At 39.6% G+C, this 14,981-nt stretch overlaps 1 protein-coding gene across 1 annotated transcript in view; it reads right to left on the reverse strand.

The window, feature by feature from the left end:
- CDH15 (cadherin 15) overlaps positions 1-14,981 on the reverse strand; it is a 394,116-nt gene that overhangs the window by 102,977 nt on the left and 276,158 nt on the right. Inside the window, exon 10 of the mRNA XM_044081834.1 lies at positions 11,176-11,412. Within this exon, the coding sequence (XP_043937769.1) occupies positions 11,176-11,412 (237 nt within the window). The remainder of the gene's footprint in view (positions 1-11,175; positions 11,413-14,981) is intronic.

Below are 14,981 nucleotides of genomic sequence, written 5' to 3' on the forward strand. Positions count from 1 at the left end.
TTCCTTCCCCCTGGCTTTGCATGTCTGCTTTCTGACAGACCACAGAAAAAAGGTGGAAGGGTAGCACTGATCTACCCCAACACCTTCAACATAGTCTCATACAACTCATCCATACCTAACTTCTCTACAGCAGAAATCCTAATAGCCTTCCTAAAACTTAATGAAAGTAAAAACCTCTGTATCATTGTCCTGTACATTCCCCCTGGCAATAATATTCCCATTTTAGAGGGAATACTAGCTTGGATATACAACAACATAACTACAGAAACAATAATTCTTGGCAATGTTAATATTAATTAGTTAGATGTCGCACAACAACACTCTTCCACTAACATCAGCCTATATAACTACACCCAGCTAATCACTGAGCTCACCAGACCCAATAAAAACAACAAATGGGACATTCTTAGATTGGATCATGGTCCCTGACCCCAGTAAAATCTCTACCGCAGGAACTCTCCCCAACAGTATCAGTGACCACTTACCTGCCTTTATAATACATAACACCACATCAACATTAAATAGACATCACTACAGAAACACTAGAGACTTATCACATTTTTCCTATAACCTTTAATGATTCTATAAACAGCATCAACTTGGATCCCTTTAAAAATACTTCCCCTAGATGAAGAGTAGAGTTTTCAACTCTATTTGACTTTTTGGGCACCACTGTTTCTGTTTATATATATATATATATATATATATATATATATATATATATATATATGTGGGTCTAAGACTATTCACTGAAAGCACATTTCACTGAAAGTCAAATGACTGTGCAGAAATCGCTGAAAGCTCAATTCACTGAAAACACAATTCACTGAAACACATTTCACTGAAAGTTAAATATGGCCTTTTCCCTACTGTAGTGCGACCAGGAGTTAGTATATATAGTAAGGGGGTGTGTGAGGGGTACTGCCCCCCACATTGGGGGGTGTGGGGGGCACAGCTCCCCACATAGTTTGGATATATATTATGTTCAGAAAAGAGTAATTTATTGGAATTGCAAGTATCCATGTATATATTTCAAAATATTTAAAATAGGTGGGGGGGGGCTATGTCCCCCCACACCCCCCCCCTTATTATATATACTAACTCCAGGGACGCATTACAGTGGGGAAAAGGCCATATATAACTTTCAGTGAAATGTGTTTCAGTGAATTTTGTTTCGGTGAAATGTGCTTTCAGTGTGATCAGGGTTGTATGCCTGACTCCACCATGCCAGTGACATTAGCTTCTGCAGCACAGGCAAAGAAACATAAACACTCTGGGTGAGGTTCTCTAGATTTCTGCACTGACATGTGGGTTCATACATCAGCCATGACAGTAGGAGTTAAGAATAATCAGAAATGCCACTGGACTCTGAATCATGAATGATACAGCTCCAGGAGGCAAGACTGTTATGGTGCTTCTCTGGTTTTCTGGCAGTTAGGAACCATCCTTAAATGTGGATAGCCCTGGACCAGGGAGGTGAAGCCAATGGAAAAGGACATATCCTGTCCTAAAAGTAGGACGGATGACAAGAGATAGAGTGGGGCGCAATCCATGTTCATGTTTGTCTGAATGATGTCCTCCTCTTTTCAACTCTTGCCCTGACCGGCAGACAGTCTATGCTGTTTGAAGAACAAATGGGTAGTCTGTCAACAAACTGATGACTAGTTTTGAGCATAAAATCCCTATCCTCCTTTAGGGACTGACGCCTGGTCTACACTGATAACTCTATCTCTGAGTAAACAATCCCTCTCCTCCTCTAGGGCTAGGTAAGCCAGCATTTGTAAACTAGCTCCACACAGACATTACTGCAAGTTGGACACAAAGTGAGACAAAGGGTATAAGCAAAAACAAAACAAATAAAAAAAGCCATCCACAGCTGGGGGGGGGCACCATACCAAGCTGCCTTGATGTAATCACTTTCGAGTCCCTGAGCCTGCACTTCTTAGTGAGACCCTAGCCAAACAGGTGCCAGGAATGTCAGATAAGAAGCCTGAGAATGGGCTTTGGTGCATGGCTAATGGCAGATAGCTGCACGGGGAACCACATAAATTAAAAAAAAAAAAGAAGAAACTAAAGCCAAAAGAATGTGTAAATAATATGGTTACTGTTGTGAACCACAATAATATCTGCATCTGTATTGTAGCATCTGTATTGGTTTACAATATCTGAATAAAATGATGAAAACAGAGCATATGCACTGCTTACATTTGAAAAATTGGGTTCGACCATGTTGACTACTAAATTTTTTTTCACTATTAGGTAAAAAAACAGTGATTCTGGCAGATAAAGCTAGACAAAGAAAGCTTAAAGTTATGTATTTTTAGTATAACAGTAAGTAGACACAGATTCCTTAGAGTCTATTTGTCATTTCTTTGTTCAGCAAAAGTATTCTAAAGAGTTGTGCATTTAATTAATTATCCATTTGTGTCGATTCAGAAACAAAGGCAACATGACAGTAAAGTAATACAGCTGCTAAACAGATTGGTAGTATAAATTTGTGATGAGCAAATGTGAAATATGAGTGACAAGTATGATGTGCGTAAGTCATAGTCTAATGTCAGAAGGACTGAAACATCACGACAAACAGACCAGAATATTACACATTTAAGGGATAGAGGAAAATAAAAATACAAAAGAAGCGGGAAAGTTTGCATCCAGATGTTGAAGCTGCTAGTAAAACAGCCATATCAAGACCCTATTTTGTTCACAACAGTAGGTTGTATAGAAGTATCTCAAACATCTGTAGGAAATGCTTTCCTCCAAATAATTGCATGGAGGAAACAGCCTGTCTGTGGAACTGTATAGCTTTAGTATGGTCTTACTCATGTTAACCCAAAGAAGACCGCTGTCTGAGTAAACCAGTCTCTCCATTTAAAGCAGTGGTGTTACACATGTGCCATCTTTGTAGTCAGATGTTTGGCTTGTCCTGTAGCCAGTAGCTTAGCTATTGTAGTTAGATGTTTGGCTTTGTTCTGTACCCAGTAGCTTAGCTATACTGTACTGATTAAGCTTCTGTAGTCATATATATATATATATATATATATATATATATATATATATATATATATGTATACACACACACACACACACACACATATATATATATATATATATATATATATATATATATATATATATATATATATATATATATATGTATATATATACTAAGCTGTTTCTCCTATGGAAAACTTTTCTGCCCCATTAGACTGTTGCTAAGTGTATCTCCATTGCACTACTGTCCTGGCAGTGCAATATTGTAGTGTTACCCCTTCCAGGTTTTGTCCTGTATATGTATTACCACACTAGTTGACTGTGTTTTAATCATTTATTTCCCTGTAGGCTACGCAAGGTTGCTATCAGTTATACAGATTTTCTCCCTGAAACGGCGATGGTTTTTAATTTCTTTGAGTGGTATATGCCATTCACACTGTGTGTTTTTTGCAATTACTACTCATTCATTTTTGTGACTTATTTTGAACACCTTAGCAGCAACTACAATTGTTTTACTTTTCTTGTTTTTGAGCATTTCTATATAATTGTGTACTAGTGTGTGTGAAACATAGTGGCTTGATTCTACCTTGCCGTACTTATTTTTCCATACTAATGTAACCAATCAATCGGTTTTGCATCTAACCACTCCTGCTTCCTACCATCCTGTCCTGAACCCCTCTGCTTCTCTTCACTCTCCTTTTACGTTTCCCCTCTGCTCAGCTCCTCTACCTACATTTGTATATTATGTCCATCTTCCATAACTTTAATTACACTGTCCTGCCTTACGGCTTCTCTGCCAAGTAAACTGCACTGCTTTGCTGAGTCCTGTGTTTTTCTCTCTGTTACAGCGGCCTGCATAGAAGATTACTGCACCCCCTCCCTTACTGGTCAAGGCATGGATGGAATAATATCTAGCTGAACTGAACAGCATGCCCTCACTCTACCACAGGCATTTAGTACGTCAGTTTGATGAAAACTTAACTGTTCTAAAGCAAGTACTCCTTTAAATTTCTGTTAAAAGTTTTGCTCCTTCCAACTGGTAAATGTACAGGTTCTAGCTTGCAATTAAATGTACTGGCTGTGGCGTGCACACTACCTTCTCACCCTCATTCAGTATCCCACCCCAGTTCTTGTGAAATCACCCCCAGCCCACTATCTAAATTTCCCTTTGCCACTTTAACTACATTTTTCTTTTAGTGTCATAGGATTTATAATTTAACTACACTTTTTGTGACTTAAGATTATAACTGGCCTTCCAGAGGCTATAATTCCCCTCTGTTAGGACCTCTTACTTTAGCTTGACCCCACACTTAGATGCTTTACAGTTCACATATCTTTTTACACCCCTTCCATCCACTGTTCCTGTCCTCACTCTCTGTAAACTGATATCCTGCAATTCAGATAATTTTTCTTCAAACCTCTCCACTTTCCCACGGTTCTACTCACTCGGGGTCACTCTGCTCCCCTACTCTACCCCATTCCCACCCATGCCAACTTCAATTACATTTATTCTCACCTAACTCCTCCCCTCGTTAACTCCCATTCAATCATTGTTCCCTTCCACATACACACACACTTTGCTCAGTAACACCCAAGTGTTTATCCTACTGCTAACAAATACATCTAATCTCCTCCTCCACCCTCACTACTTGTTACACATTCCATATTAATCCCATTTGCTAACCTATAACTCTACATCTTTACAACCCACCATAACAAAATGGCACTTATGTATAAACTGACACTTTTCAGTCTCCTGTTACGTTTATCTCTCCTACAACTTACCCCACTACAAATTAACAATGTTTACCACAAACCCACTTCCACAATCTCCACTCTAAGTCCATCTCTCAGTTCCTTCTCCAATATATCGTCCAACCTATACAAAAAAGATGACATTCTCTGTTTTAAACTAAAAATTCTCCCCCTAAATGATAAAGATAGAATAAACCATCCCACCTACCATCAGCGTCCACAACATAAAAAAGAAACAAAACTCACTACTGCCCTACTTAAACATTCCAAACTAACCCTAAGTGTTGATATCCATCGCAATCCAGGTCTCCTTTCCTGCCCTATGAACCTTTGTAGCCCCTACAAATCTCTAAACCTAACTACAATTAACCTGCAAAGTATTCGAAACAAAATCCCTGACTTCCATGCCTGGATAACACATAACAGGCCCGACATCATTACCACTATAGAAACATGGCTAAAACTGTAGATAAAAGCTCAGAATTCCTTCCCCCTGGCTTTGCATGTCTGCTTTATGACAGACCACAGAAAAAAGGTGGAAGGGTAGCACTGATCTACCCCAACACCTTCAACATAGTCTCATACAACTCATCCATACCTAACTTCTCTACAGCAGAAATCCTAATAGCCTTCCTAAAACTTAATGAAAGTAAAAACCTCTGTATCATTGTCCTGTACATTCCCCCTGGCAATAATATTCCCATTTTAGAGGGAATACTAGCTTGGATATACAACAACATAACTACAGAAACAATAATTCTTGGCAATGTTAATATTAATTAGTTAGATGTCGCACAACAACACTCTTCCACTAACATCAGCCTATATAACTACACCCAGCTAATCACTGAGCTCACCAGACCCAATAAAAACAACAAATGTGGGACATTCTTAGATTGGATCATGGTCCCTGACCCCAGTAAAATCTCTACCGCAGGAACTCTCCCCAACAGTATCAGTGACCACTTACCTGCCTTTATAATACATAACACCACATCAACATTAAATAGACATCACTACAGAAACACTAGAGACTTATCACATTTTTTCTCTATAACCTTTAATGATTCTATAAACAGCATCAACTTGGATCCCTTAAAAATACTTCCCCTAGATGAAGAGTAGAGTTTTTCAACTCTATATTCCTCAACATATTAAATAGCATCACACCTCCCCGGCTAAAACATGTAAAAGCTAATCACGCCACATGGCTCACTAGAGCAACCAAACAGAACATGGCTACTAGAGACAAAGCCTGGAGGCTTTGGCATAAGCACAAATAAACCTCTGACCTTATAACCTACAGACACCTTTGCAACCAGGTAAAGCACCTAGTGATTAAAGATAAAAGAAAATACTATCATACCTTACAAGACCAGCACAAATAAAATCCAAAACATTTCTGGAGCTCAGTTAACAGATTACTATCCCTAGGATCAAGCAATAACCGCTGTCCAAATCCAGAAAAAAAAACATATTGAAATAGCCACACTTTTCAACACATATTTCATAAATGTCATAGCTAATCTCACCACTGGCTTCCCTCAAAGCATCTCAACCTTTCGGACCCTCCAACTACAAATACCTCCACTCCCTACTCACATAAATTCTTGCTAGCACCTATAATAATAATATCTGCATCTGTATTGTTGCATCTGTAGTGGTTTACAATGTCTGAATAAAATGGTGAAAACAGAGCATATGTACTGCTTACATCTGAAAATTTGGGTTTGACCATGTTGATTGCCAAGTTTTTTTTTTCACTTGTTTGTTGCTTGCCTTTTCGGCTTTTCCTGGTTAGGGGTCGCCACAGCGGAACTCCAGTCCGCTAATGATTGGCAGTAGATTTTTAAGGTGCCGAGTTGGCAAGCCCGACGCCCAACCTTCAGCGAAGGCACGCCCATTCACGCATGTCTTTCGGAGGCCACATTAAGTAAAAAAACAGTGATTCTGGCAGATAAAGCTAGACAAAGAAGGCTTCAAGTTATGTATTTTTAGTATAATAAGTAGACACAGATTCCTTAAATTCCATTTGTCATTTCTTTGTTCAGCAAAAGTATTATAAAGAGCATCTGTAAAGAAACTACTTCTAAGACTGAAACTATGCAATAATGCCCCTGATAACCTGCCCCCAGAATTCCTTCAAAAAGCTGCAAATTCCATTGTCTACCCAGTCAGTTTACTTCTTAATAGGTCCATTCAAGAGTCTTATGTCCCCATCATCTGGAAAAAAGCATTCATCCTCCCACTGCACAAAGGCGGAAACAATACTGCCATTTACAACTTTAGACCCATTCTCATTCTCTCTCCTATCTCTAAGATCCTCAAGAAATGCATTCACAGACAACTCTTTATCTACTTGACAATAACCTACTGTCAGCAACCCAACATAGTTTAGACCTGGACATAGCACCACCACAGCTCTTATATCCTTCTGTGACTATGTCAATCTGGCTCGAGATGCCGGGAAACTAGTCTCCTCTCTGTTTCTTGACCTTTCCAAAGCCTTTGATACTATCTCCCACCCTCTCCTTCTTAGAAAACTATCCAACTTAGGAATTACTACCTCTATCCTTCACTGGTCCTCTAACTACCCCACTGACAGGCAACAAGCTACCAAATGGCAACACTCTTTTTCTCCTTTCCTTAACACCACTACTGGTGTTCCCCAAGGATCCATCTTAGGGCCTATACTTTGCAGCATCTTCATCAATGACTTCCACTCTTCTCTCACTATCATCTGCACTGTCAACTCTCCACCAGAACTCCTGAAACTTACCCAGTCAGCCCTCAGCTCCATGGAAATATGGATGGCTAACAACCACCTTATCCTAAACCCTAAGAAAACTAAGCTTATGCTATTCACCCCTAAGAGGACCTTTACTATAAACAAAAACTCTTTTTCTGTTCTCTCTCATGATGATACTACCATCGAGGTTGCCACACATTCTAAATTTCTAGGTGTCACCTTAGATGAACACCTAACTTTCGACATGCATATTCTCAACAACATTAGAAAAACACACCAGAAACTAGGAATGCTTTATCAACATAAAATGTTCCTCAACTACTCCTCAGAACTAACCCTGGCCTCCTCCTTCCTGCTACCATCTCTTCTTTATGGTGCTCCTCTCTTAACAAACATGCAGGCCAGCTTTAAATCCAAACTAGACTCATGCTATCAAAAAATTGCTAAGTTTGTCAGTAATGGACAAAACCTATCTCTCCACTGTATCTCTCTTCCACTACTAAACTGGCTAGAACGTCATCATCATCTTACATACATTCAACTGACAACTGCACCAAAGTAATATTCAATCCATCCAGCTGCCCTGCCCTTTCTTCTCTATTTACACGTTACCACCCTAGTAGACCTCTCCACTCTGAAAATCAAATGCTCTTGCTAGTAGAAAAAACTTACCTCTCCGTTGGTCAATTGCTTCACTCCTTTTCCATTGCTAGACTTTGGAACTCACTCCCACCTTCTCTTAGACTCACTACTAATACTTCTTTCTGCAAAATATCTTTGAGACAACATCTTTCCTCCCAGTGGCTATGCTCATGTGCAAGTTCCTCACAACCTATTACCTGACTATCTCTCTCTTACTACTACTCCCACCTTTCCTACCTTCATCTTATATTATTTTCAAAAAAACCTCCTTCATCCCTGGATACTAATCTAATTCTGTACCTTTGTAAGCATGTACTGTCAGCTGACAGATTTATGTACAGCCGCTTTGCCTTCTTACTTGGTTAAAAACTATGCATTCTGTTCAAAACTTTGTTAAAACTTGTGTTGTAGCCATTTTGGTTTGTTATTCCAATGTATGTATTGTATTTCAATGTGGAGCTTTTCTCCTCGGGCCTCCACTGAAAATAGGTATTTTTTGGCCCAGTGGATCTTCCTGGTAAATAAATAAATAAATAATAAATAAAATGTGGGTAGTTCAAAAATGAGTATTGTGGGGGGAAACATGATCCAAAAGTACAAGGGTAACCAGTGCTGGTCACAAGGGCAGAATAGGTTATTAATGATTGCAATGGACTTTTTCCTTAGTGCTGAATATCAGAAGATCACAGAAGTCTTCACAATGTAAGATCTCCCTATTTCCAAGAATGTTAAAGTGACCAAAGTCAAAGCCAGGGACTCCTAGCTGTTTTTTTCCCTTCTACTTGATCCCTTTTAGGGATGGTGCTATACTGAATTAAGTAAAGAACAAAGCAAAGCTTCTGTCATTTCACATATTTGCATGTATACAATAGGCATTAATATCAAAACTTACTGCTTATCTGTGTATCCATGTCCCTATCTCATCAGGTAGGTGTCCAATTGGCTCACTAATATAACCCTCAAGGTCAAAATAGGCACCTACACCTCTGATAGCAGATCTGTCACTAGTGGAGATCCCCAGGGATCTGTCTGTGGTGAGATATCTCGGTACTCAGGTTGATAATAATCTCACATTTAGCCATCATGTAGCAGCAGTGGCCAGAAAAGCCTTTTTCTTGGGTCATCTCATAAGTAAAGGGATTGCATCCATTAAAAGGAGTTTATTACCTCTCTATACCCCTCCTGCATTAGGCCAATAATTGAGTACAACACCCTATTTGGTATGTACCTCTCCAAATACATGCATCAACTGGAAAGGCCACAGAAATCCCTCACAAAGAGAATCTATGGCCTCCAACACCTGTCCTATGTGGACAGGCTCAAATCACTATCACTGTACTTGGCATCATACAGGTTGCTCAGAGATGATCTGTATCTTGCCTAGAAAGTAATCTCGGACCTTGCCCTACTAGAGATGCTCCATATCCGTAAGTCTAACTCCTCGTGCATTACCCACTCAAAAGGCCTGAATCTAATATGTGATATCAACAAAACCTGCTGGAGAGACAGGTTTGTCTCACAGAGGATGCTCCGTCTCTGGAATAGACGTCAAAACCGAGTATCTCGCTGACCCTCTTCAAGAACAACCTTGATGAGTGGATGGGAAACCACAAATTTGTCCCAGGGGTTCCACCTGTGTCACTCATTGACAGGGGTGACAGTTACTGACAGAGGTTTCTTTTTGGGGATAAACTCTTGGCTAAGCTTGTAAGGGCCCCAAGGCCACTAGCCTAGTAAACTCCTATTTTCTTATGATCCTATGTGTAAAGTATAAGCTGTCCTTCTGCGACAGCCATCACAAACATATTTACCTCATTGTTTCACCAGTGACCAAGGCCATTCTCCAGAACAGCAGCAGCTTTATTTATTATTTACTGTTTTTTTTCTTTAAGTTCTCTTTTGGTTAGCATACTATATATTCTAGACAAAGTAACAATCACTTTGCAGTTTACAATGCACAGCACTTTCTCCTCTCACCATCATCCTCCTGTTTTAGATATATCATCATAGTTTTTTGCCTAAGTGAGAACTGTGCTGTCATAAAACAAAGCACTAAGAGGAGAAAAGTAAGAGTTTGCTTAAACAGCAGGTTTCATAATTATAAAAAAAAAATATTAAAACAGATATAAATTTGTTGGTCTTGAATTCCCTCTGGACGCATGTCAATTGATATCCAAGAATTTTGGGGTGGATACACTTTTAGAAGGTGAAGAAAGAGAGTGACTACAGGTACAGTTCTCCATTTTTTATATGTGCTTCACTATAAGACATGGATACACAGATAAGTAGTAAGTTTTGATATTAAATGCCTATTGTATACATGCAAATATGTGGAAAATTCCCTAGAACACAAGGATCATACATATCAGGCATATTTAATAGCATTTCTACTAGTAATTTTCAACTTTCTCCTGTTCCTGAAGTATTAAATATTACAGTGAGTATTGCAGTTATTACCAGGTTTTATTAATGCTCCCTACATATTTAGCCACATCCTACTTTCATTTCATAATATGCTGTTGAGTGACATAAAATTAAGTTACAATAAGGTGGTCAGAAGGGAGGCCAGTTTTTTACATACCAGTTTTAAGATGGTCTGTCAGTTTGTACTTAATGCGACAGAAACCTTTAATAATGCCAGACAACAGTTTCTAACAGTTTAGATGTGGACTATAGCTTGCCCAGGATTCTAAATGCCATAGAACATTATATGCTATTTTGTTTTTTGAAGTCCCTCACTACCTGCTTAATTGCAGCTTTGACAAAATAAATTGTCTTCTTCCAGAGGTTTTTTCAAGCACACATCACTTAAGTTCCTGTCTACCTGTGGTGGGGCACTCAGCTAAAGATATGAGGTACAACACCATAATCTAGTTATACTGTCAGGATGGGGACAACTTTGATAATTCTGATGTAACAGTGCACTGAAATACCAATAAAAAGTTTGAAATTAAATTCTTTAAGGCACACACAATAAAGGACTATGATGACTTGGTGTCAAAGGAATGGTCATTTCAAGCTCAAATTCTACTTACCATTGACTTTAACTATGGTCCAGTTCTGGAAAGACGTAATTCTGTCTGGGCTGAAGGCAAAATAAAAAGGCTGAGCTTGTGGTTGCATGTCTTCATCATGGGCACTAAGGATGACTCCCTTCCCTTTGTCAGTTTCACTACAGGTTGTAGCAGTCAGTGGGAACATGATAGGAGCAAAGTCATTTACCTCCAAAACATGAATTGAAAGGGTCCCTGTAGCAGTATTTGGGAGTGCAGCTGAAATACAATGAAAAACAAAATCAATAGCGCAAGGCATGATTTCTCTCAACAGAAATGTAAGATCACAGATAACAACCTATTAGTTATATGCCATATAATCAGTGTGTCAGTTTACATGTGTTCTCTCATGCTTTTGGTATAACAATATTTAGTACGGTACCAGAGAAACACAATGCACTGTAGCTGGTTAACGATATTCCTACAGTACTGGATATTATGCAGAAATATCGCTTTGTTAAGTAATGGAAAATAACAAAACCTGACTATCATTCACACTTATTGACTGAGGTAATAGCTGAACCCGATGAAGTGGCAACACTGTTTCAAAAAGCCTTCCAAACATGGATTTAATTAATGTTCCTCTTACAAACCTTGGTACTTCCATCTTATAGGTATACAAAAGTGTGGCTGCCATTATATAAAAAAATAGTTCAGCAGCAACATTTACAGTGAAAGCATACAGCTTGTAATTTTTTCCACGAAAGTTTTTAAGTTTAAATATACATTCCGTGTTTATTGGAGTCGATTTTCCTGTTGAACTTTTCCAGGTTAGTCTGACTTGACATTTACCTATTTGAGCAGAGATAAATAAGTACTTTGCACAGCAGCATATAAGAGTCTAGGAAATTTACTGACTGAGTTATCCTCTTATCAATATCACAGCAAACAGACTTTTATTATTGTACATATTAAGAATTGCTCACTAATGTAAAAAGCTTCTTCAAAAACCATTAATATATGATCATAAAGCATTTTAAAGAGGCCATGCTAATAAGTAAAATATAAAATTGGTCTATAATTTGTAAAGTATTAGCACTTGGAGTGTCTTGGCTGTGACATAGGTTACATGGTAGGTACACAGTATGAATAATGGATGTTCATAGGCTCATAGATTCATAGAAGTTTACTAAGCTAACAGCCTTAGAGCTCTTACAAACCTAGTCATATTTATCCCGAGTTGCCGCAGCTGTCGGTTGTTAGGTGAGTGAAGTTCACTGGGGTAAAGGGTCTATGGTAGTTAATGATGACTTCCTCTGTTCAGGAGGGACATTGGCACCACCCCAGGAGTGAATCTGCAGTCACCCATCTATTGATCTAGGTTGCATTTGAAGAGGGTCAGGGAGGGGCTCTGTTTACATGAATTGGAAACTTGTTCCAGAGAAGTGGCAGTCTCTCAGAGATATAGCTATCTATTCAGCATGACCTATTCATGTCAGTGGCTAGGATAAGATCCCTGGAGCAAGTCACCTTTGTGTCTGATTTATGAATGTGTAGCATTTCCATTAGGGCTGGGTCAGAGATTGCCTTGAAAGCCAGGCACAGGTCACCCCTTAGGAACCTGTAGGAGACAGAATACAGTGACAGGGCTTTCAGTCTTTCCCCATAAGACTTGTTTTGTGTAATCTATAATTTTTTGGAGCAAAACATCTGTAGTCTCTCCTTTTGTTACAGGTGTTTGGTAAGGTACATGCAAAAGGGAGCATTGTACTCAATTATTGGTCTGATGAGGGCCGAGTATAATGGAATTATAACATCCTTAGATCTAGATGCAATGCTTTTACTTATAAGATGTGCCACACAGAAGGATGTCCTTACTACTATGAATATATGGTAGTCAAATTTCAGGTTGCTATCAACCTGAGTACCCAGATCATTCACCACTGGGTCTACACTTAGGGGGCTACTGTCTTTAATGCAATTAGCAGGGATGTCAGCTTTCCTAGAAGGAATAATAATGCATTTTTTTGCATTTAGCTTTAATCCATGGCCTTGGCACCAGTCATTTGTCTGCATTAACCCTGTCTGCAGTATATTATATTAACATCATTGGGGGACTCAATGATTGCTCCCAGTTTGCAATTATCAGTAAACTTGGTCAGCCACAGGCCATCCTAGTTTGTCTGGGCTTCTGAGAAATAAATTCCTAACAGTAAGGGGCCCAGCACAGAACCCTGTGATATGCCACTAGTGACTGGTCTTTTGCTAGAGGTGAAGTCACCCACTTTTACAAGTATGTGTCCTGCCAGTCAGCCAGCTGGCTACCCATCTGGTAAGTTAGTTGTTAATTCCCAGTTGGGAGAGTTTCTCTTTAATACCTGAGTGGGGGATTGTGTCAAATGCCTTGGCTAGGTCAAGACAGGTGGTATGCACTGTCTTTCCCTCATCCAGGTCCTTGGTAAGTCTCTCACAGAAGTCAACCATGTTTAACAGGCATGACTTACCTTTAACAAATCTGAACTGGGTTGGGTCCAGAGTTTGGAAATTACCTCTGTCCTTGTTAATAAGGTCCATAATGATTCATTGCATGGCCTTGCAGATGAGACTAGTCAAGCTTAAGGGACTATAGTTCCCAGGGTCAGTTGATGGCCCCCCTTTGTGCAGAGGGATTACTGTTGCTGTCCACCATTCTGCTGAAACATAGCCAGTTCACAGGCTGTGGTTAAACAGGGATCCATGTGGGTCTGCTAGGTCATGTTTTAAGTTGTTTCAAAGGCAGTCAGGATGTTGCCCTGCACTGGTCCCATCGATGCTGTCTTTTTGGCCTTGAAGAGTCCTGAGATGACCTGCTCTCTTTTGATAATAGGCTGAGGAATGGTGGCAGGTATACTTTGGCGGATGACTGGAGGGGATGGGGGGGGGGGTGAAGTTTGCTCCAAATCTGTCAGCTAGAAAGTTGGCTATTACCTCCAGATGAGTATGAGTGGTGCCAGCCACAACTAATTCAGTGCATAGTTGGGTATTCCCTTTTAGATTTCGGACGTGGTAAAAGAATGCCTTGTGATTATCTTTAGCTAGGGAGGTTGTTTTTGCTTCATAATTAGCTTTGGAGGACATGACAAGATCTCTTATTTGTTTGTTTAAGCTAGAGAGGGATTTCTTCTTCTGCTGGGCCAGTTCCCTCTTGTTTTTGGGCATTAGTTTCTTTCTCTTGTATAGCCTGTTTATACTAGGGTCCATCATGGTGGCTTGTTTTTCAGCAAGACCTGGTTTTAATCCAGTCAGGTACAGGCAGTTCTGTGCAACTGCGTAAGTGGTTATAAAGGGCACTGGTGTACACCTCTGCATAGGAGTCCGTGTTATCTGCATTTGAGGGGGCTTTGAAACTTCTTGTACCATCACTTAGTAGGAGGTAATTTGTCTTTGAAAAATTCTTAAGTGTTTTTGAGCTTGATGGGGTATCTGGTCTTATAATTACATCAAACGAGACTGATTTATGGTTCAGTCTTACCAGGGAGGACATGCCATGGGGGCGTGCAGTGCTCTCCCATGTTAGTCAGTACCATGTTCAGGACATTTGAGCCTCTTGTGGGTGTGCTGACTAGCTGTTCCACAGCATTTGCACTGACAAAGTCCAAGAACCTCTGAGCCAGCATGTTCGTAGTTGTATATGTTTCCCAGTCGATGGTAGAATAATTAAAATCACCCATGAGTAAGGTGTTGGGCTGTATGTCAAGTGACTCCAGTAAGTCCATGTATGTGGTATGCTTTTCCTCTTTCATGGTGGGGAACCTATAGCTAGCTATGGTGTGGTTAGGGACTTTGCTATAGTTAGTTGGACATGGAGT

Source organism: Protopterus annectens, chromosome 8.part1 (genome assembly GCF_019279795.1).
Source record: "Protopterus annectens isolate FY-2018-M chromosome 8.part1, PAN1.0, whole genome shotgun sequence".
Taxonomy (NCBI): domain Eukaryota; kingdom Metazoa; phylum Chordata; order Ceratodontiformes; family Protopteridae; genus Protopterus; species Protopterus annectens.